The sequence below is a fragment of the Loxodonta africana genome, chromosome 12 (genome assembly GCF_030014295.1).
Source record: "Loxodonta africana isolate mLoxAfr1 chromosome 12, mLoxAfr1.hap2, whole genome shotgun sequence".
NCBI lineage: Eukaryota > Metazoa > Chordata > Mammalia > Proboscidea > Elephantidae > Loxodonta > Loxodonta africana.
This window is the reverse complement of record NC_087353.1, coordinates 50,335,013-50,360,226: the sequence shown is the minus strand read 5'-3', so window position 1 is coordinate 50,360,226 and position 25,214 is coordinate 50,335,013. Positions and strand designations below refer to the sequence as shown.

General features: G+C 37.5%; 1 protein-coding gene across 12 annotated transcripts in view; it reads left to right on the top strand.

Annotated features, from left to right (window-relative positions):
• ATOSA (atos homolog A) overlaps nucleotides 1–25,214 on the top strand; it is a 156,367-nt gene that overhangs the window by 45,527 nt on the left and 85,626 nt on the right. For 8 of the 12 annotated variants that reach the window (XR_010323579.1, XM_064295246.1, XM_064295245.1 and 5 more), the window contains exon 3: nucleotides 9,694–10,032. The exons of 3 other annotated variants lie outside the window; for them this stretch is intronic. Coding sequence is in view for 8 of the 9 variants with exons in the window: in XM_064295246.1 (XP_064151316.1) it covers nucleotides 9,996–10,032 (37 nt within the window). In the remaining variant the exon portion in view is untranslated. The remainder of the gene's footprint in view (nucleotides 1–9,693; nucleotides 10,033–25,214) is intronic. One more of the 12 variants, XM_064295241.1, reaches the window with a different exon arrangement.

Below are 25,214 nucleotides of genomic sequence, written 5' to 3'. Positions count from 1 at the left end.
TTTAACTCTTACATGTTACATTTACTTTTTGAACATGGTAATTGTTAGCCCAAATTAGTCCCTAATCCTTTGACTTTCAAACTGTGCACTAGGGAAGGAATCTTGTGGATACCAGGGTAGATACTGAAAATGCAGTGCTGTTCATGGCCCCTCATTTAAAAATAGCCCCTTGGTGCTCATTAACTTTAATAAATAATTGTTTAAAAAAAGAACTTATTATCCATACTAATGAACTACTTTTTGTATCTGATTTATCTGCTGCAGTGGCAGCATCAATAAGTGGCTGGTGGGGAGTGCTTTAGTACTGCCGACATTTCCATCAGCCTCCACCCTTTACCCCAGATACTCAGATAAATAAAGGTTTGAATAATAAGCATCATACTTCTGCTGCAACTGCAGCCTCTTCCCACAATCGTAACGGTGGCCCTAGGATCCCTATACTCTCTTGTATAGAAATCCTAGAGCAACTAATGATAACAATGCATTTTATTGGAAGAGGGCAAATAAAAATGGTTCCACTGCTTTAAAAGTTTTAAAACCAAGGCGGGGCCAAGATGGTAGAATAGACAGACACTTCCAGCAAGCCGTCTTACAACCAAGACCTGAAAAAACAAGTCAAACGAGTATATTTATGACAACCTAGAAGCTCTGAACATCAAAGGCAAGGTTAGAAAATGAACTGAGGGGCAGGGGGACGAAGAGACAGTTCAGTAGTGGAGAGGAGCTACCGGACCTGAATCACTGGGAGCCCTCAGGCACCATTCCTGGGAGTGGCTGTGGTGGGCTGCTTACTAGCGTTTGGTCACAGTTTCCTCAGGGAGAAGCAGCCAGCCGCACAGCCTACTCACACCTCCAGAACCAGAGAAGAACAACGCTCTTCGCAAAAGCTAAGTACATGCATATATTTTACTGTGCCCCCCACCCCCAATCCCAAGCCAGCTTCGGTGTCGATTTCCACGGGCCTGCCATGTAGGCCCTGTTAAGTGCCTGGAACCATCCTCCTGGCCCTGAAGAAGGAATAAATTTGCAATTGGGGGAAAAGATAATTTGCCAGCTCCACTAACCAGGGGAGCTCAGGACAGAAGCGACTCCTGCCCAGGCATAAATGGTCTGTAGACTTTGAGTACCTTTTCCCTCTGCACGGTCCTTTGTGGGCCTATTTTGGGAGAATAGGCCCTTGTTGGCAGACTACAACTATTTCAATTGTGCAGTGGAGAGGTGTGTCTTTGATGTTTGACATTGCTTTGCCTATTAAACAGGGTCCTCACCTACCCACATCACGGGCCTAAAGACTGGTGGCTCCACTAAGGTCACCCAGCCACCCACGACAGGGGTCCAAGGATAACTGCTATCACCCAGTCCTTATAACCAAAAGCATTGGGTGCCCATGTTCCATCTGCAGATACCACCTATCTGTACGCTCTAAAGAACAGGGACACACTTTCCTCAGAGACACTTGTGGGACAATTCTCAGCCTCCTGCCTTGTTCAGAGTGTGACACTCTGCTGCAACCACATACCGATACCTACACCAATCACCCCTGCCCCTCTGAGACTGTAGGACAGAGCCTGTACTACAAACTTGATGATCAGCTACCTGGACACCTGAGCTGAATTCATACAAGAAAAGTGAATGGACTCCTAGACTGATATACCTGATAACGGCTCTTGCCATCTGGGGACAGGACATCAGAGCTCCAAAGGTGAAAATAAGTTAGCTCACTCAAGCAACCCATTTGGGCATACTAAAACAAAACAAAGCAAGAAGTTACAAAACAGTAAGCAAACATAAACTAATACAATAACTTATAGATGGCTCAGAGACACCAGTCAATATCAAATCACATAAAGAAACAGACCATGATCGCCTCAACAAGCTCTTAAAACAAAGAATCAAGGGATCTTTTACATGAAAGTACCTTCCTGGAATTACCAGATGCAGAATACAAAAGATTATATAGATTATATATAGAACCCTTCAAGACATCAGGAAGGAAATGAGGCAATACACAGAATAAGCCAAGGAACACACAGATAAAGCATTTGAAAAAATTAAAGATTATTCAGGAACATGATGAAAAATTTAATGAGCTGGAAAAATCCGTAGACAGACAGCAATCAGAAATTCAGAAGATTAACAATAAAATTACAGAAGCAGACAACTCAATAGAAAGTCAGAGGAGCAGAATCGAGGAAGTGGAAAGCAGAATTTCTGGATTGAAGATAAAGCACTTGGCACCAATATATTTGAAGAAAAATCAGATAAAAGAATTTTTTAAAAATGAAGAAACCTTACTCATGTGGGACTCTATCAAGAGACGAGTGATTGGAGTACCAGAACAGGGAGGGATAACAGAAAATACAGAGAGAATTGTTGAAGATTTGTTGGCAGAAAACTTCCCTGATATTGTGAAAGATGAGAAGGTACCTATCCAAGATGCTCGTCGTACTCCATTTAGGTAGATTTTAAAAGTCACCAAGACATATTATAACCAAACTTGCCAAATCCAAAGATAAAGACAGAATTTTAAGAGCAGCCAGGGATAAAAGAAAGTCACCTACAAAGGAGAGCCAATAAGAATAAGCTCGGACTACTCAGCAGAAACCACGCAAGCAAGAAGGCAATGGGATAACTTATATAAAGCACTCAAGGAAAAAAATTACCAGCCAAGAATCATATATCCAAAAAAACTGTCTTTCAAATATGAAGGTGAAATTAGGACATTTCCAGATTAATGGAAGTTTAGGGAATTCATAAAAACCAAACCAAAACTACAAGAAATACTAAAGGGAGTTCTTTGGTTAGAAAATCAATAATATCAGGTATCAACCCAAGACTAGAACACTTGGCAGAGCAATCAGAAGTCAACCCAGACAGGGAAATCACAAAAATAAATCAAGATAAAAAATTCATCAAAACAGGGAAACAGCGATGTTATTGTGTAATAGGGAACATTAAAACAATAAAGAGGGACTAAGAAATGTAGTCCTAGAGCTTTCATATGGAGAGGAAGACAAGGCGATACAAAGAAATAAAAGTTAGGTTTAAATTTAGAAAAATAGGGATAAATATTAAGATAACCACAAAGGAGACAAACTTTCCTACACATGAAAATAAAATACAAGAAAAAAATAGAGACCCAGCAGAAACAAAATCAACTACAACAAAACAGAGGAAAAAACAATATATAAACTACTCAGCACATAAAATTAAGTGGGAAAAAGAAACTCAATAACACAGAAAAAGACATCAAAATGATAGCACTAAATTCATACCTATCCGTAATTACACTGAATGTAAATGGACTAAATGCACCACTGAAGAGACAGAGAGTGGTAGAATGGATTAAAAAACAGTCAGCCGATATGCTGCTTACAAGAGATACTTCTTAGACTTAGAGACACAAACTAAAACTCAAAGGATTGAAAAAGAAAAGCAAACAACAATCAGAAAAGAGCAGCAGTGGCTATATTAGTTTCTGACAAAATAGACTTTACAGTTAAATCCATCGTAAAGGAGAAGGAAGGACACTATGTAATGGTTAAAGGGACAATATACCAAGAGGATATAACCATATTAAATATTTATGCACTCAATGACAGGGCTGCAAGATATGTAAACTCTATCAGCATTAAAAAGTGAGATAGCTCCACAAGAATAGTAGGAGACTTCAAAAGACCACTTTCGGTGAAGGACAGAACATCCAGAAAGAAGCTCAATAAAGTCACGGAAGATCTAAATGCTACAATCAAACAACTTGACCTCATAGACATATACAGAACACTCCACCCAAGAGCAGCCAAGTATATTTTCTTTTCCAGTGAAGATGGAACATTCTCTAGAATAGACCACATATTAGGTCATAAAGCAAGCCTTAGCAGAATCCAAAACACTGAAATACTACAAAGCATCTTCTGACCGTAGGCCATAAAAGTAGGAATCGATAACAGGGAATAGCAGGGGAAAAAAATCAAATACTTGGAAACTGAACAATATTGTGGTCAAAAAAGATTGGATTATAGAAGACATTAAGGATGCGATAATTTCGTGGAATCCAATGAGAATGAAACACTTCCTTTCAGGACTTTTAGGACACAGCGAATTCAGTGCTCAGAGGTCAATTTATATCAATAAATGCACACATCCAAAAAGAAGAAAGGGCCAAAATCGAGACTTATTCCTACAGCTTGAACAAATAGAAAGAGAGCAACAAAAGAAACCCTCAGGCATCAGAAGAAAACAAATAATAGAAATTAGAACAGAACTAAATGAAATAGAAAACAGAAAAACAGTTGCAAGAATTAGCAAGACCAAAAGCTGGTTCCTTGAAAAAAATCAACAAAATTAATAAACAATTGGCCAAACTGACAGATGAAAAACAGGAGAGGAAGCAAATAACCCGAACAAGAAATAAGGTGGGCAATATTACAACAGACCTAACTGAAATTAAAAGAATCATATGAGATTAGTATGAAAAATTGTACTCTAACAAATTTGAAAACCTAGAAGAAATGGATGAATTCCTAGAAACACGCTACCTACCTAAACTAACACGGAGGTGGAACAACTAAATAGACCCATAACTTAAGAGATTGAAAAGGTAATGAAAAAACTCCCAACAAAAAAAAACTCTGGCTAGGACGGCTTCACTGCAGAGTTCTACGAAACGTTCAGAGGAGAGTTATCACCACTACTTGCAAAGGTATTTCAGAGCATAGAAAAGGACAGAATACTCCCAAACTCATTCTATGAAGCCAGCATATCCCTGATACCAAAACCAGGTAGAGACACCACAAAAAAGGAAAATTACAGACCTATGTCCATTATGAAGTTAGATGCAAAAATCTTCAACAAAATTCTAGCCAATAGAATTCAACAACATATCAAAAAAGTAATTCACCATGACCAAGTGGGATTCATACCAGGTATGCAGGGGTGGTTCAACATTAGAAAAACAATTAATGTAATCCATCACATAAATAAAAGACAAGAATCACATGATTTTATCAATTGATGCACAAAAGGCATTGGACAAAGTCCAACACCCATTCATGATAAAAACTCTCAGCAAAATAGGAATAGAAGGAAAATTCCTGACCATAATAAAGGGCATTTATACAAAGCCAACAGCCAACATCATCAAAATGGAGAGAGCCTGAAAGCATTCCCCTTGAGATCAGGAACCAGACCAGGATGCCCTTTATCACCACTCTTATTCAATATTGTGCTGGAGGTCCTAACCAGAGCAATTAGGCTAGATAAAGAAATAAAGAGCATCCAGATTGACAAGGAAGAAGTAAAAGTGTCTCTATTTGCAGATGACATGATCTTATACACAGAAAACCCTAATGAATCCTCAAGAAAACTACTGAAACTAATAGAAGAGTTCAAAGTGTCAGGATAGAAGATAAACATACAAAAATCAGTTGGATTCCTCTACACCAACAAAAAGACCTTCGAAGGGGAAATCTTCAAATCAATACCATTTACAGAAGCCCCCAAGAAGATAAAATACTTAGGAATAAATCTTACCAGAGATGTAAAAGACTTATACAAAGAAAACTACAGTACATTTCTGCAAGAAACCAAGAGACCTACATAATTGGAAAAACATACCTTGCTCATGGATAGGAAGACTTAACATTGTGAAAATGTCTATTCTACCAAAAGCCATTTATAGATACAATGCAATTCCAATCGAAATTCCAATGACATTTTTTAATGAGATGAAGAAACAAGTAACTGACTTCATGTGGAAGGGAAAGAGGCCCTGGATAAGTAAAGCATTACTGAAAAAGAAGAACAAAGTGGAAGGCCTCACACTACCTGATTTTAGATGCTATTATATCACCACAGTTGTCAAAACAGCCTGGCACTGGTACAACAACAGATACAGAGACCAATGGAACACAGCCTAGAATCCAGACATAAATCCATCCACATATGAGCAGTTGATACTTGACAAAGGCCCCAAAGCAGTTAAATGGTGAAAAGACAGTCTTTTTAACAAATGGTGCTGGCATAACTGGATATCCATCTGTAAAAAAACGAAACGAGCCATACCTCCTACTGTGCACAAAAATGAACTCAAAATGGATCAAAGACCTGAATATAAAATCTAAAACAGTAAAGAGCATGGGAGAAAAAATAGGGACATCGTTAGGAACCCTAACACATGACATAAACAGTATACGGAATATTACTAACAATGCAGAAGAGAAACTAGATAACTGGGAGCTTCTAAAAATCAAACACTTAAGCTCATCCAGAGACTTAACCAAAAGAGTAAAAAGATTACCTACATAATGGGAAAAAGTTTTTACCTATGACATTTCTGATCAGTGTCTGATCTCTAAAATCTACATGATACTGTAAAAACTCAACTACAGAAGGACAAATAACCCAATTAAAAAATGAGCAAAATGTATGAACCAGACACTTCACTAAAGAAGACATTCAGGTAGCTAACAGATACATGAGGAAATGCTCATGATCATTAGCCATTAGAGAAATGCAAATCAAAACTACAGTGAGATTCCATCTCACTCCAACAAGGCTGGCATTAATCCAAAAAACACAAAATAATAAATGTTGGAGAGGTTGTGGAGAGACTGGAACACTTAAACTCTGCTGGTGGGAATGTAAAATGGTACAACCACTTTTGAAATCCTTTTGGCGCTTCTTTAAAAAGCTAGAAATAGAACTACCATAAAAAAATTTTTTTTTTTTTTACCATAGGATTCAGCAATCCCACTCCTTGGAATATATCCTAGAGAAATAAGAGCCTTTACACGAACAGAAATATGCACACCCGTGTTCATTGCAGCACTGCTTACAATAGCAAAAAGATGGAAGCAACCAAGTTGCCCATCAATGGATGAATGGATAAATAAATTATGGTATATTCACACAGTGGAATACTAGGCATCGATAAAGAACAGTGATGAATCTGTGAAAGATTTCATAACATGGAGGAATCTGGAAGGTATTATGCTGAGTGAAATTAGTTGCAAAAAGGCAAGTGTTGTATATGACCACTATTATAAGTGCCCAAGAAATAGTTAAAACAGAAGAAAATATTTTCTTTGATGGTTATGAGAGGGGGGAGGGAGGAAGGGTAGGAGAGGGATATTAATCAGATAGTAGATGAGAACTACTTTAGGTGAAGGGAAAGACCACACAATATAGGCGAGGTCAGCACAACTGGACTAAACCAAAAGCGAACAAGTTTCCTGAATTAACTGAATATTTCGAAGGCCAGAGTAGCAGGGGTGGGGTTTTGGGGACCATAGTTTCAGGGGATGTCTATGTCAATTGGCCTTATAAAATCTATTAAGAAAACATCCTGTGTCCCACTTTGGAGAGTGGCGTCTGGGGTCTTAAACGTTAGCAAGAGGCCATCTAAGATGCATCAATTGGTCTCAACCCACCTGGACCAAAGGGGGATGAAGAACACCAAGGACACAAAGGAATTACGAGCCAAGAGACAGAGAGGGCCTCATAAACCAGAGACTACATCATCCGGAGACCAGAAGAACTAGATGGTGCCTGGCAACAACCGATGACTGCCCTGACAGGGAACACAACAGAGAACTCCTGAGGGAGCAGAAGAGCAGTGGGATGCAGACCCCAAATTCTTGTAAAAATACCAGACTTAATGGTCTGAATCAGACTAGAAGCACCCCAGTGGTCATGGCCCCCAGACCTTCTGTTGGCCCAGAACAGGAACCATTCCCAAAGCCAACTCTTCAGACAGGGATTGGACTGAAAATGGTATGGAGAGGGATGCTGGTGAGGAGTGAGCTTCTTTGATCAGGTGGACACTTGAGACTATGTTGGCATCTCCCGTCTGGAGGGGAGATTAGAGGGTAGAGTGGTTAGAAGTCAGCGGAATGGACACGAAAAGCGAAAGTGAAGGGAGGGAATGGGCTTTCTCATTAGGGGGAGAGCAATGGGGAGTATGTAGCATGGTGTATATAAGTTTTTGTGTGAGAGACTGACTTGATTTGTAAACTTTCACTTAAAGCGCAATAAAAATTTCAAAAAAAGAAGAAGCCCTGGTGGCACAGTGGTTAAAAACAGTAACTGCTAACCCAAAGTTCAGCAGTTTGAACCCCGTAGCCACTCTGTGGGAGAAAGATGTGGTAGTCTACTCCTGTCAAGATTTACAGCCTTGCCAAGGTAATGGAAGCTCCATTGCCACATCCAAACTCCTTAATGGACTGAATTGATGGGTTGTGGGCTGTGGGGATCATGGTTTCAGGGAACATCTAGCTCAATTGGCATAACATAGTTTATATAGAAAATGTTCTACATTCTCCTTTGGTGAGTGGCGTCTGGGGTCTTAAAAGCCCGTGAGCGACCATCTATGATACTTCACTGATCTCACCCCTTTGGAAGCAAGGAAGAATGAAGAAAACTAAAGACATAAGAGAAAGATTAGTCCAAAGGACTAACGGACCACATCTACCACGGCCTCCACCAGACTGAGTCCAGGACAACTAGATGGTGCCCAGCTACCGCGACTGACTGTTCTGACTGAGATCACACTAGAGGGTCCTGGACAGTCCTGGAGAAACATGTAGAACAAAATTCTAACTCAAAAAGAAAGACCAGACTTCCTGGCCTGACAGAGACTGGAGAAACCCTGAGAATATGTTTCCCTGATAACCCTTTCAGCTCAGTAATGAAGTCACTCCTGAGGGTCACCCTTCAGCCAAAGATTGGACAGGCCCGTAAAACAAAAGGAGACTATTGGGGCACACCAGCCTAGGAGAAGAGAAAGTGTTGACATGTGGGGTTGTTAAGCAGTGTCATAAAACAGTACATGTACTGTTTAATGAGAAGCTAGTTTGTTCTGTAAACCTTCATCTAAAGTACAATAAAAAATTTGAAAAAAAAGTCTTAAAACTACTAACCTAGTTTGTGTGATATTCAGGGAAAATATTTCTGAAATGAGGAATTTTTCTGACCCTTCGTATCTCTTCTTACTCTACCACATGCATTGACTCCCCTAAACAACTTTGTAAGTTCGGGAGGGATTTTGTAGTTATTGTTAAAGCTTATGGAAATAGTGTGAACTCATACACTGAAGCCCAGTACTTAAAATCTGAAAAAAAAAAATCTACTGTACCTTCATATCTTCAGGTAAGTTTATGATAAAGTAAATGAACTTAGGCAAATGCATTTTTTTAATGTAAGAAGAGATGTTTTAATACCAATACCTAGTTTTTATACAAATACCTAGTAAATCTTTTATCATCAGATTTTACTACATAAGTGATTATTTTTCCTTTTTTAATTTTTTTAATCAACCCATCAGCATCACTTTTTCTTACCCTCTTAAATGACACTGCATAAATTCGTGGGGAGACTATTTCTGGTCCTGCTTTTCTAGGAGTTTGAAAAGTTTGTTGTAAGGTAAATCATAGGTCTAAGTGGATGGATGTTGATGGTTTATTCTGATTGTTGTATGTTTTTATCTTTCCATATTTTCAGAGGATTTCACTTTGTAGAACCCAAATTACTTGAAAGGTGAAGTAAATTGATACCCCCACCCCCACCCCTCTTTATTCTCAGTTTTATGAGGAATAAATTTTGGCTTTCAAATTTCTTCCTTTTTGAAAGCAAGTAAAGACAGATTTTAGAGGCACATACTTTGTCATTATCAATCTACTATTCTTTCCTTTCAAGTTGCCTAAACACAGCAGAATTCATAAGAGGAGCAAAGAAAACATGACACTGCCACCAATATACTGGAAGCTGTAGTGGACCTAGGGAGCTGGGGAGGCTGAGCACACCCTCTGTCCAATCGGCTGTAAGTGCTGTTGCTATGTGCGCTCTTACTCTGCTGCCTTTGTGAAAAACCTTACAGAGGGAAGCAGAAAAAGCACCCAACATTTGTTTTAACCATTGCAGACATCTGGATCCCTCAGTTACTACCAGTGTAGCTACTGACAGCCAGAAAGCAACTTCTTTTATGCAAGGAGTCCAGTATGATTTTCAGTGGAAACAACGGGCTTCACAGAGAAGGTGTGTAACTAAGTAATTTCAATGGCTTTATTTTGAAGCTTCCAGTTCTTGGTAGCTGTTTACCAGTTCTGGTATTTGTTTCACATAGATTTTTAATAAATAGGTCTAGGAAGATGATTGCACTTGGAAAAACAGTGAACTCAGCAAATTTTCTTTAGCTTCATATGGTCTGTTTTCTTTGAACAGCATTTCTTCATTAAAAGATTATTAAAATGCTGATCTGAAAAATGAGTAGGAAGAAAAATCAAAATACAGTGTGCTCATTTTAATGGGGGAAAATATAGAAATGAGAATACTGGTTAACTAGAAGCATTTTTTTTAGAAGCATTAACTGTATTTAGAAGTGGGTTTTTAATAACAGCTGTTAAGGAGAATGTATTTAAAATAAATTATATGTAATTGAAATTTCATTTTTTCTGAATTTGAGAGTGATTGTCAGAATTTAGCTTATTGAGAATTTTGACATATTTTAAGGAATTGGTATCCTGTCTTTTTATGAAAGATTTCTGAAGATGCTGCCCCAAATTGTGCAGTCTCTTAATTACTTGATCCATTGACTAGTTTTGTGCAGTTCAGACAAGAATAATAATATAATATAACAGAAAATTCAGTGCAGTATTCTAGTAAATATCCATACAGAAATTAAAGAATAAGGATTTTGAAGGCAACATATGACAACATACCACAAATGGTTAACATAGTATTTTGAAATTAAAGTAGGTTTCCCAGATGTAATAATTTTATATCTGACTTAGTACTGCAAATAAAGTAAAATTTTAACAGTTTAAACCCCAAAATTTCAATATTTGTAGCACATAGGCTATAGTTTTTTGTTTTTTTTTTTTACTGTATCTGGAAGAACTAGTTTGTCCAATAGATTACAGGAAAGTTTGAGCTATTTTAGATAAACAAGCTTTTTTTTTAAAAAAAAAAAAAAAAGCTTTTTACATATCCTCAAATACTGTGAAATTATGGAGTTTACGTAATTGATTTAGCTAAGGATTCTTGTAAATCAAAGCAGAACACAAGACCAGTTAGCATATTGCCCATTTTATGAATAGTCCATGTTGAGCTAATAATCATTTTTTCTTTCACTTACTCAATTTCATATGGTTGTCTGAGTAGCTGCTTTTTAATTTACTCAGTGATTTGTCTGATGACTAAAGTTAGTACAATATAAACTCCAAGTTAATATCTGAGCTTTATTTATCTGTACAAGTAAAATATTTTAGAATAGGGTTGGTTTTGTTCTTGTTATTTTTAAGAAGCTCTTGTCCTCAGAAAGGCTTGGCAGTCAATATTAGCATTATTTGATAAGTGAGGAGAGGTATTTTTCCTTGAAAAGAAATAAAAATATATGTCATGCTTTTTTAGCCCTTTGCTGATTGTTTTTAGTGATACACATATAATATCTGTATTAGTTAAAAAATTCTTCAATAAATAGGTGCAAGTTTATAAAATAAATTGTCCTAAACCCTGGTGGCATAGTGGTTAAGAGCTCTGGCTGGCTGCTAATCAAAAGGTCGGCAGTTTGAATCTACCAAACCATATGGGGCAATTCTGCTCTGTCCTATAGGATCACTATGAGTCGGAATTGACTTGATGGCAATGAATTTAAACATTTAAAAAAAAAAAAAGTTTCACGTAGGCCTACAAGTTTAAAAGACGGGCATCTCTTAGTTTTTCCAGTTGGCTAGATGCGGTCCATAACTTGAACTTGATAAAAGTTATCAAAAAAATTATAGGAAAATAAAGCTATTATATTACTTGGGTTTAATGGCCTCCACAATTATAAAGCACTGATTTCCAGACGAGGAGCTGTGTGTGTGTGTGTGTATGTAAGAGGTGCGGGGCTGGGGGAGTTGGGTAGAGGTGGGGACATGCAGAGAGGACCCAAGTACATTAAATACAATTCTAAATACATGGAGGCAGTCTAGTAATTTTCATTTTTTGAACTATCATTCTCAATTACTAATTTAATTTTCTCATTGTAGAAGTGCAAAAACCAAAGATTTGCTTAAATTGACTGGCTACCCCACCTCCCTCGGTTTGTTTAATAAGAATTAGTAGGATTTAAAAGAACAGACTGGTTTCATTCATATGCTGCAAAAGCTAGAGGAACGTGAAGTTGGCAAAATGTTGGATCTACTGCTGTGTCACACAAAGGTTTTGCCATTGTGTTGCAGGAGGAATATTCTTGGCAGAATCTCAGACTTTATTCCTGGACTCAGTACCCAAAAATGTGTGCACTGGAGTATCTGAAGGTTCCTGTTCATTATCAGGATCTCAGGGTGCTAACTGATGTTTGTAATCTTGTCAAATGTAGTAGCATTGAATTTATTATTATTTCTGCAATACAATTCTTATATCTTTAAACTGGCTACCTTTTTGTAGTTGCAAGTGGAAAAATAACAGTTCTCAAAAACCATGATTTAAAAAACAAAAAAAACATGGTTTTTTTTTTTTTTGGTCTTAGCCATTTGATAAAAAATAATAGATTTGCTAATATTCATCAGATGCAGTGATTGCTATAACTGATTTTACTTTAAATGAAGTAAATCTAATATGTGAATACTATCTCATTTACAGTTCTGTAGTTTAAATTTTTTTTTAATTATGATTTTAAAAATTCTGTAATTTAAAATCTCAGGTTGGAAGGGGTAACCATCTGTGTTTTCCCTTTTCTCTAGGTCTTCTGTTAAATATTATAATTCCTGCTTCAGATATCCTGTATGTATACCTTAAGTGTTCTATAACGCAATGTTCCTTTGACTCTTTCTTGCAGAAATTTCGTTACTTGTTTACATTCTGAATCCAAAAAGAGTTTATTTATCATAGTCAGTTGAGCAGAGAAGTTTGATCTTGACAACTTTTTGTCAGGATTTTTCACATATTAAACAGTGCTATTACATAAACTACATTCCTTTTTTTTTAATCTTCAGATGTCACTGTATCTAAAATCAAAGGCCTTGAATTTTAAAAATATGATTGTTTAGAGCATTATTTGAGTCTGATTATATAACCCATTGTGATAAGGCTAAGTTACAAAAGTGGCACATAAAAAAAAATGAGGACTATTAATTGAGAAACTGGAAATATTTTCTTGTTCTTTCTTTACTTTTACTCATTTTCTTCAATTTTGCTCACTGAAGGACTTCTGAACAGAAAGGATTCAAGTGAGATGGTTTATGATAAACACAGGGACAGTAAAATTATAAATTACAGGTAATATTCATGATAGGGTAGAAAAAATAATCAGTTCCTAAGCCTCATAGGTTAGCGTCGGTATTTAAGCTTCCTGTCCTCAACGGCAATGGTATGGGTTTGGTCATCCAGAATATGAAAAGGAAACTATGACAGTTATATTTGTCCCTACTCTTTAATATTGTACTGCTAGACATTTGCAATTAAAATTTAAGTTGGTTTCTGTTTTCTTAATACTTTGGGAGTTTTTTTTTTCCCCCCAGTTCAGATTTTGGGTGGCTTCCTGTATGCTGTGTGATTTACAATTATTTTGCTATGTGATAGTGAGCATGTTATTTATACCTCTTTAGGCCCTAGTTTCCCCGTCAAGGTGATAACGTTTAAATTAAATAGTGCATAAAAACACCCTGTATTAATGGCACAGAGCACTCAGTAAAATGTGAGTTTCTTATTGTAGTAAACTTCCCCTTTCTTTAAAATTATTCTACATTAAAATTGTTAACTTTTTCAGTTTTCTCAGCATTTTGAGAAATTTAAGTATTGTTTTTTAGGCATTCCCCCTGAACTGCACATTTGCAGATGAATAAGGTTTCTGAATTTTCTAAGGTACTTCAGGATCTGGGAAGCCGTGGAAATGTGGGGATTTAGGCAGAAGAGAGGGCAGAGCTGGTGGCTAAGTACATAACTAAATCTGTCAGGAGACATAGTCAATAAAGGATGAGTACCCCGGGAAAATAGAGAAAAAAGGTCGGAAAGAAATATTTGCTGTGTTTGATGTAGCATTATTTTTGAGGCGTTTGTGTGTATACATGTGTAAGTGTGGCTCACATGCAGAGTTTGTTGACTACAGTTGCTAAATCCCCTAGGGATTTCTCAGTTTTCTTTTGAATTACTCAGCCAAGGTTGGACTAAGGGTAACTTTGTAATTGCCACCTGTATTAATGACAAGGGACAACATAGATGCCTAGGAGTCAGAAATTAAATGTTATCACAGATACTATCAATGTAACTATCTTGAAATATAAGACCCTCCAGAGTAAAAAGTCTGGTGGTGTAAGCCAAATACTGAAAGCTTAAACTCCCAAGGCAGAATGTTCAAAAAGTGCTCTTCTATTCGTCATTTTAGTAAGTGTCATGGATTGAATCGTGTCCCTCCAAAATATGTCAACTTGGCTAGGCCGTGATTCCCAGTATTGTGTGATTGTCCACCGTTTTGTCATCTGATGTGATTTTCCTATATGTTGTAAATCCTACCTCTATGATGTTAATAAGGCAGGATTAGAGGCAGTTACTTTAATGAGGCAAGACTCAATCCACAAGATTAGGTTGTGTTTTAAGCCAATCTCTTTTGAGATATAAAAGAGAGAAGAGCAGACAGACATGGGGACCTCATACCACCAAGAAACAAGAGCCAGGAGAACAGTGTATCCTTTGGACTCAGGATCCCTGTACTGAGAAGCTCCTCGAAGGGGGAAGATTGATGATAAGGACGTTCCCCCAGAACTGACAGAGAGAGAAAGCCTTCCCCTGGAGCTGGCATCCTGAATTTGGATTTCTAGCCTCCTAGACTGAGAGAGGATAAATTTCTCTTTAGGTAAAGCTGTCTGCTTGTGGTATTTCTGTTATAGCAGCAGTAGGTAACTAAGACAGGAAACAAACAAAAAACCAAGCACCAAACTCATTACCATCGAGTCAATTCCGACTCATAGCGACCCTATAGGCAGAGTAGAACTGCTCCATAGGGTTTCCGAGGAGCGGCTGGTAGTTTGAACTCCCAGCCTTTTGGTTAGCAGCCGTATCACGCAGTAGCTCTTAACCACTGTGCCACCAACTAAGACAGTAAATAAAATTTCAGGTTCCTTTCAACTTACTACACAGTATTTTCATTACTTTGAGATCTCATAATTATGTTATTTTGGGAAAAGAGGCTTAATCAGTTTCACCCTTGTTTTCAATTTTCATCAGGTACGAAGATTTTATGATTCCTAAATAAACTTATGTTATTAGGTGAACCCTCCAATTTGCTGAAGGTACATTTTAGTTTACTGAGAATTAGAGGACAAGCAAATATAAGGAAAAGACAATGTTTTCCAAGTGTACTCCATTTTTTCATCGTTGGTACATTCAGTAGTACTGCCCAAGTGATTTCTGCTTTGGGTCTGGAGACTATTTTGCAACTGACAAAACAGTACAAGAACCTGTTTAGAAATAAGTATACTGATTTAACCTGATTGCATTGCATTGGTGTGTTTGTTTTAAGTCATGCATTGCTGTTGTTGTTAGGTGCCACTGAGTTGGATCCGACTCATAGCAGGCCTGTGTACAACAGAATGAAACGCTGCTCGGTCCTGCGCCATCCTCACAATCATTATTAATGCATGAGCCCATTGTTGCACCCACTGTGTCAATCTATCTCATTAAGGGTCTTCCTCTTTTTCAGTGACCCTCTATTTTACCAAGGATGATATCCTTCTCAAAGGACATGTGAGATGAAGCCTCTCCATCCTTGCTTTTAAGGAGCATTCTCGCTGTACTTCTTCCAGGACAGATTTGTTTGTTCTTCTCGCAGTCCATGGTATATTCAATATTCTTTGCCAACACCACAATTCAAAGACATCAATTCTTCTTCAGTCTTCCTTATTCATTGTCCAGCTTTCGCTTGCATATAAAGGCGGTTGAAAACACCATGACTTGGGTCAGGTGCACCTTAGTCTTAAAAGTGACACCTTTGCTTTTTAACATTTTAAAGAGGTCTTTTGCAGCAGACTTGCCCAATGCGATTGTCATTTGATTTCTTGACTGCTGCTTCCATGGGCGTTGATTGTGGATCTAAGTAAAATGAAATACTTGACAACTTCAAATTTTTCTGTTTGTCATGATGTTGCTTATTGGTCCGGTTGTGAGGATTTATGTTGAGGTGTAATCCATATTGAAGGCTGTAGTCTTTGATCTTCATCAGTAAGTGCTTCAAGTCCTCTTCACTTTCAGCAGTCAAGGTGGTGTCAATCTGCATAACTCAGGTTGTTAATGAGTCTTCTTCCAATCCTGATGCCATGTTCTTCATATAGTCCGTCTTCTCTGATTACCTACTCAGCGTACAGAAAGGGTACAATCCTGACACACACTTTTCCTGAGTTTAAACCACGCGGTATTCCATTGTTCTATTCAAACAACTGCTTCTTGATCTATGTACAGGTTCTGCATGAGCACAATTAAGTATTCTGGAATTCCCATTCTTCACAATCTTATCCATAATTTGTTATGATCTACACAGTCCAATGCCTTTGCATAGTGAATAAAACACAGGTAAACATCTTTCTGTATTCTCCTTTCAACCAAGATCCATCTGACATCATTCCACATCCTCTCCTGAATCTGACTTGAATTTCTGGCAGTTCCCTGTCAATGTACTGCTTCAGCTGCTTTACCATAATCTTAAGCAAAATTTTACTTGTCACAAAAAATACTCACATAGAAAAAGAACAAGAGTTAATTGTTCTGTGCCAGTATTTCATCCATTTTTGGTACTGATCCTTTTGCTAGGGGGAAAGTGCATCTTTGTGTATACACACGTAAATTTGTAGAAAATATCTAAAATGTAAAAAAAACAATTGCCATTGAGTTAATTTTGACTCATAGTGACCCAATAGGAAAGAGTAGAACTACCCTATAGGGTTTCCAAGGAGTAGTCGGTGGATTCAAACTGCCAACCTTTTGGCTAGCAACCTAGCTCTTAACCACTGTACCACCAGGGCTCCACAGGTGGATAAATTCTTTTTGGTTAAGAAATCTTGTTAAATATAATTTGATTTTAATCAGTATGAAATTATCAAGTATAAAAAGGGGGGGAGGCTTAGAATAAGAATATCAGGATATGTATGCAAGCAAATCATTAAGTAGTGAGTGTGGGGCTGAGTTTTGTAACTTCTAAGGAGATGGGCTTATGGTAGAGAATTTAGAACAAAAGAATCAAGCCTGGAATGCAGTGTCCAAGTCCCCAGCACCTCCATGCCATCTCTGAGTTGTAGACTGAGGTTAGAGGTGACCTAAAAGACACCTCCTTTGGTCTAACACAGACACCTGGAATCTCTTTTCAGATATAATTCTGCATTAGTGATGACAGATCCATGCTGTGGGTGTCACCCAGTTCCATTTGTGTTCAAGAGAACAGAGCAGACCTGGTCTCACTGTATGCTCAGGTTTCTCAACTACTAATTACAAAAAAAAAAAAAACTATTCCATCTACGTTTTGTTTCTCCAGTAATTTTAGGTTTCACACATACAAATACAAATACACACATAGTAGAGAATATGAATGTTGAGAGTACTTAAAAGGCGAGGATCGTGCGTGTGGTAGAGGGAAGGAGGTTGTTCAAAGGAAAGAGTATATTTTTGGGGATCAGCCTATGTTGTAATCATATTCCCATGAGTTAAAAATGTAAGACTGAATTAGGGTAAGCTTAAAGATAATTTTGGAAAGTTCTGTGCCAGTTATTTGGGATTGGGAAAGCTAGAACAAAACGGTATTCTGAGTGTATTAGCTAAATCTAAAGTTTTCAGTTTTGAGAGAGTAGGTTTTATTTCCTTTTATGGCAATGTATTCTTAACTCTTTGTCCCAGGGTTCTTTGTGCATGGAGTGTGGAGTGATAATACCATATAACCAGGAGCATTCCCACAGGATAGTGAAAATGACAAAGTTTTCTACTTGAGATTTTCAGACCCTGAAACAATGATGAATTAGGTGTGATGGTTTACACAAACCACAGAGAAATGAAATCAGCTTAGTGTAGAAGGAAGTGAATAAAATCTGTGTGTGGCTCTAAGTGTGTGCCTGTGTCATCTGTGATGTGTGGCTAAAAGCGTAAAACAAAAGGACACCAGAAATTTCTTCAGTAACACTGACTGAAAAAAATTAAGTTCCCACTAGTTGTAATTGTTATATTTTAAATATTATGTCTTCTGGGAACTTTCCCTGATACCCAAGATCAAGTTCCTTCCTGAGTATTCCCATAGACCTCAACCTACCTGTTGTATCACCATGTTTTATGGTTATCTGTAGCCTCTCCATAAGACTGCGCTTTACTGGAATGCAGGGATGGTAGCCTGTTCTCCCATTACCTTCTGGAGAAGAGCTGAATTCCACTGGCAGTCAGTTTTTGACATGCAGGTGTCAAATACTTTTGTTTTTCCGTTCTTACCTTCGAGTCTTTAAAATTACTTACAATTCAGTTTTCTTTTAAGGTTGAGCTGCTCCCCAGTTCTTCAAATAAGCATTCAGTAGTCTTAAAAGACTGTTGAGGCCTAGAAATTCTAATAGTTAATAAGGAAATTGGAGCACAGAAAGTGACTTCTCCCTTAAAAAAAAAATTTATTTTGCAATTTAAAGATTTTAGTCCTTGCGCTACATATTTGGTGAGTAACTGCCTAATACAATTACATTATTTTGAAAAAAATTGTTTCCTTGCCCCATTTAAGAGAATTATATTGAGGGCATTAAAAACAACTCACTAAGCTATCTCAGTGCAAAAGAGAGGTGGGTTAGAGCTAGACTCCTCTTGACTGAAATAAGATCTGCTTAAGGAAGCAATGAAAGGCCAGGAAATTCCAATTAGTTGGTAAGTGTGATATTCCAGGTGATAAATTTGTAGAATATTATTTCCAACTTTGTCTTTTAAACTTAAAAAGATAGGAAAATAGGTGTTAATTAAATATCAAATTCAAGAGAAGAATAATAATTATCTGGAAAGTATAATAGTAAGCTTTTTATCATTTTAGCAGAAATCAGCTGGAAATAGGAAGAAAGCAAAATATATTGGAACATTTGAGCATTCATTAATTCAACAAGTGTTTCAGGGCCTATAGAAGCCCTGGTGGCACAGTGTTTAAGCTCTTGGGTGCTAACCAAAAGGTCGGTGGTTCGAATCCACCACCTGTTCCGCCGGTGAAAGATGCAGCAGTCTGCTTACTTCCATAAAGATTACAGCCTTGGAAACCCTATGGGGCAGTTCTACCCTGTCCTATAGGGCTGCTATGAGTCAGAATCAACTCAATGGCAGCGGGTTTGATTTGGTTCGTTTTTGAGTGTCTGATGTCAGCACTGTGCTGGCCAACAGAGATTTGGCCCTTGCTCTTGTGGATCTTTATGAGTCAGAGGAGAGATACATACAAATAAATAATGATTTAATTATATTTGTGCTAAATTTTAGGAAGGAAAAGTATAAGGTGTAATGATCTCTTCTTAAAAACAGTAAAAACTACGAAGAGAGTAATGGGATCAGATGCGGTAGGATGAGACCTAATCAAGAAATACGTAAGCTGAAATAGGTATCTTCTAATTATTTCATATACTTTTTTATTTCTGTACAACTTTAAACAAGTGGCAAATTTACTTATCTTTTCCCTTTATAAGAGTAGGAGTCTCTGGGTGGTGTAAACAGTTAACACATCTGGCTGTTAACAAAAAGGTTGGAGGTTTGAGTCCTCCCAGAGATGCCTTAAAAGAAAGGCCTGGCGATCTGCTTCTGAAAAATCAGCCATTGAAAACCCTATGGAGCATAGTTCTGTTCTGACAAACTGGCTTCTGGCTTTTTGTTTTGTTTTTAAATAAGAATCATACAACCAATATATTTTATTAGAAAATGTACTGAAAAAATCCATTCACAAGAACAAAAAAAAATATATAACTCTGAATAAACCTAATAGAAATGTTTGAGATTAAAGAAAATTTTAAAACTCTACCAAAGAATATTTTAAAAGGCTTGCGTAAATGGTGAGATTTAAACCCAGGCGCTCCTTGGAAACTCTGTGGGGCATTTCTGCTCTGTCCTATAGGGTCGCTATGAGTCGGAATCAACTTGACGGCACTGTTGGTTGCTGGGTAAACCTTTAAAATGTAGTTTTTAAAAAGTTATCTGAAGTGAGGTTTTTTTTGTATGTGTGTGGTGAGTATAACAAAAAAAAACTCAATTCAGTGACACTAATTACGTTCATCATTTTGTACAACCATCATGACTATCCTGTTTCCAAAATTTTCAATAACACTTAAGAGAAGCTCAGTGCAATGACTCTCCCTTCCCTCTTCCCTTTCACCTCTAGTAACCACTGATAGACTTTTGGTCTCTATACATTTACTTATTGTAGATATTTCATGTAGGAAGTAAGTTTTTGAATCACCAGAATTGCTGATAAGCTAGTGAACTATCTGCAGATTGGAAAACCAGTAAGAGTGTTAAAAGAGCCTAGAGTGCTGTCCTAATGCAGTTTGAAACAAAGGATGAATCACCTCCTGAACCACAAAAATTTTCCATGCTGTCGTTTCGAGAATATTGGTATGGTGTGAGATGGATTAAAACAACTGAGATGGGGCTCCGAGGCCTTCCAGAACAGAAGTGCTGGAAACAGGAGGAAGGCTGTGAGTCAGTGGGATATGGAAGGTGGAGCAGCACTAGGAGGTGGCCTTAGGAGAGAATGAGTAGGTCAACTTTGCCAAAGCATTAGATGCAGAAAGGGGAGTAATGAGTGACGAGGTGAAAAAAGTTCTCTTCACAGAGGATGGTGAGGGACCCAATATGGAGGTTGTTGACATAGAAACAGTGGGATTTAATCACTGATGTCTTATTGGAGATGAGATAGCGAGGAGGTGTAGATGATTTTGAGGTCTCAACTCTCAAAAATGCAAAAACAGCTGTGGTTGGGACAAGTTTTATATAGTGACCAACACCCCCATAATTGTTTGTGGCAGGCTAAATATAGTAGGGTCCAGTCTGTGCTTGTGGCCAAAGTGGTACTAACAGTAAATGGGATGGGAATATTTTGTAACTCCAAAACTTGGCTCACATAAAATTAGATAATATTTAAATTGGAAGGGGTCATCTAGTTTCATATACCTTCATTTTACAAATAAGTTTGCTGTGGGTCACAGAGTTTAATGACTTTTCCCTACATCTGGGGCTTGTTTATTACAAAGATGAAACTAAAATCCACACCTTCTGGCTTTTAGTATGGTATCTTTCATACTTTTTGCAAGTTGCTATAATATTTTTTCATTTAATTTTTATTTTGAGAGATTTGTATATTTCAACATCTATTACAAGTTTAAATATTGATCTTAAGATCTGTTATCTAACCCAGTGCTGTCAAGTTATCTAGCTATCAAAATTTAGGGGATGACCTAAGATAAATGTGGAATTTAAGCAGATTGGCAATTTATATTCTAAACAGGTGATTTTGGAATAATACAATAATAAATAACTAGTTGATCATAATAACCCCCCAAACCAAACCCACTGCCATCAAGTCAATTCCTACTCATAGCGACCCTATAGGACAGAGTAGAACTGCCTGATAGAGTTTCCAAGGAGCGCCTGGCGGATTCATACTGCTGACGTCTTGGTTAGCAGCTGTAGCACTTAACCACTACGCCACCAGGGTTTCCTTGATCATAATAAAAAAAAACGCTATGCTTAATTGATTATACTTCTAATTGTGTGTAAATTGGCTGAACTAAAACTAGTTTAATCTGGTTCTAGGAAGTATTCTGTACTTAGCTGCCTGAAGTTGGTGATAATGACCACGGAGTCATTGAATAAAACATGAATTAAAAGCATTACGTTAGCATTAAATCCTTCTGCTACATCATTATGTTTTTGAAATGATACTGCCTTTGGCAGAGTTGTCATTTTAAAGGGGAAATACAGCAATATGAAATTGCCTTTCAGGGAAAAAAATTAGAGAGAAAAAGTATTTTTTCTGTTCTTACCAACTTTATATTGTAAGGTGATACCTTTGCAACAGCCATTTACAACTAAACTGTAATTTTCCATCCTGAATAATTGATCTGACATTTGCACAGAGGTCAAAGAACAAATCAACTTGAACAAACAAATGGTTACAAGGGTGGCACTGTCTGCCTCCTTCGGCTGGTCGAATCATTGTTAAGAATTGGTGGGTATACTTTCCTTCTTGGTGCTATTACATCATCTCATTCTCTTTTTGGCAAGCTATCATTCTCATAGACTCCGGTTCATTGCTCTCTTTTTTAGAATTGGCAGTTTCTCACTTTTGCAGAACAGTCTCCACTCTCCCCATCATTGCTACTTCTATGAAAGATTAAGCTTCTTTGGCTGATTGAGGTGGAAGGGGCCAGTGGGAGGGAGGGAAGGACTCTATATATAGCACCCTAGTTAGGCACTCAGGTACTAGTCACACAGAGGCCGATATCAAATAGCATTCATCTTAGTACCTTCTTTATGTTGGTGGTTTCCAAAGGCTGGTCATCACGTTCATACTAGTCAAAGATCAGGTTTCACTTGCCCACAACAAAGAGAGCAATCTTTCCCAGGAGGGACTGTGTTTTATCTGTGATCATATCATCCAACTTATTGTTATTAAATGCCTTTTTTGAAATGCTGGTGAAAGATCAGATAGGTAGTACTTTTTTTTCCTTCCAATTTTACCTTTATTTAAGAAGTAAAACATTAAATTTTTTTTCCAAAACATTAAAATTTTTTCACAGTAGTAAAGTTCCTTAATCCACTCTTTTTTCACAAACTTATTTTTAACTCTTTATATTGTCATTAATATATATATATTTTTTATATACAAGTTGATACATTATTGAAGTAATCATAAGAATTGTGTGTCTTGCTGTTTAACGTAATGGACTTGATCATGCATTTTTCTAAATAATACTCATAATTATTTTAATGGTTGTTAGGATGGTCCATCATATTAGCATAACAGATCATTTTCCTCAGGTAATTTTTTTTAAAAATCATTTTAAACTTAACTGTTACAGTAGATATAAAATGAGGTTTCAATATAGTTTTATTGAATTTATCTTTATCTTTGATGATCAGAGATTAACACATATCTCTGTGTTTACTATTTGTAGTTCACATATGTAAATTTTTATTCTGTTTTCATTTGACTTTTTTTGTTGTTGAGAGTATACACAGCAAAATATATACCAACTCAACAGTTTCTACATGTACTGTTTAGTGTCATTGATTACATTCTTCAGGTTGTGCAACCATTTTCACCCTCCTTTGCTGAGTTGTTTCTCCTTCATTAACATAAACTCATTGCCCCCTAAGGTTCCTATCTAATCTTGTGAGTTGCCATTGTCAATTTGATCCCATATACATATAGTTTTTTAAAGAGCATAATGCTCAAGGCAGACCTGTTTTACCAGTTAAGCTAAACTTATGTTTGGTCTTAAGAAGACTTTGAGGAGTATTTAAAAAATTATCTTGGGGCAATAGTTTCAGGGGTTCATCCACCCTTCATGTCTCCAGGAAGTATAGAGCCCATGAGAATTTAAGCTCTGTTCTGCATTTTCCCCCTTTTGCTCAGGGTTCTTGTATGGAATCTTTGGTCAAAATGTCAGGAATGGCATCATCCAGGTCTTTTGGTCTCATGGCAAAGGAGGCAGTTGTTCACAGGGGCAGTTAGCCACATAGTCCATATTCTCCTCCTATTCCCAACTCTCCTTCTTCCTTTGTTGCTGCAGGTGAATAGAGACTGATTGTTGTGCCTTGGATGGCCACCTGCAAGCTTCTAAGACCCCAGGCACTATGCAACAAACTAGAGAACAGAAGCACTAAACATGTTATTAGGCCAGTTAACAGGGATGCTCCATGTAACCATGATCGTAAACCTCCAAACCAAGGAACCAAATCCCATGAGGTGTTTGGTTGTACATAAGCAGCCTCAGCAACTACTGTTTGTTTGTCTTTCTGTCATTGTTGTAAATATATCTATCAAACAACTTTTGCCAGTTCAACTTTGTACAGGTGTACAACTTATTGACAGTAATTAACGATAATCAACCATGCAATCCTACCCTTAATCTAATTTTTCCATCACCATTCACTGCCCTTTTTCCCTCCTGCCTGTAGTAACCACTACAGGATCCAAGTAAAATGAAATTGTCGACAACGTCAGTCTTTTCTCCGTTTATCATGATGTTGCTTATTGGATCCATTGTGAAGGTTTTTGTTTTCTTTTTGTTGAGGTGTAATCCATACACCTCAGTTGTTCGAACAGAACAAGGGGATACTGCATGGTTTAAAGTCAGGAAAGGTGTATCCTTTCACCATACCTTTTCAGTCTGTATTCTGAGCAAATAATCCGAGAAGCTGGATTATATGAACAAGAACAGGGCATCAGGATTGGAGGAAGACTCATTAACAATCTGCGTTATGCAGATGACGCAACCTTGCTTGCTGAAAGTGAAGAGGGCTTGAAGCACTTACTGATGAAGATCAAAGACCACAGCCTTCAATATGGATTACACCTCAACGTAAAAAAAACAAAAATCTCACAACTGGACCAATAAGCAACATCATGATAAACAGAAAAGATTGAGATTGTCAAAGATTTCATTTTCCTTGGATCCACAGTCTATGCCCATGGAAGCAGCAGTCAGGAAACCAAAAGATGCATTGCATTGGGCAAATCTGCTGCAAAAGACCTGTTTAAAGTGTTGCAAAGCAAAGCTGTCACTTTGAGGACTCAGGTGCACCTGACCAAGCCATGGTATTTTCAGTCACCTCATGTGCTTGCAAAACCTGGGCAATGAATAAGGAAGACTAAAGAAGAACTGATGCCTTTGAATTGTGGTGTTGGCGAAGAATATTGACTATACCATGGACTGCCAAAAGAACGAACAAATCTGTCTTGGAAGAAGTACAACCAGAATGTTCCTTAGAAGCAAGGATGGCAAGACTACGTCTCACATACTTTGGACGTGTTATTAGGAGGGATCCGTCCCTGGAGAAGGACATAATGCTTGGTAAAATGAAGGGTCAGCGAAAAAGAGGAAGACCCTCAATGAGATGGATTGACACAGTGGTGGCAACAATGGGCTCAAGCATAGCAACAATTGTGAGGATGGTGCAGGACTGGGCAGTGTTTCATTTTGTTGTGCATAGGGTTGCTATGAGTCAGAACTGGCTCCACGGCACCGAACAACAAT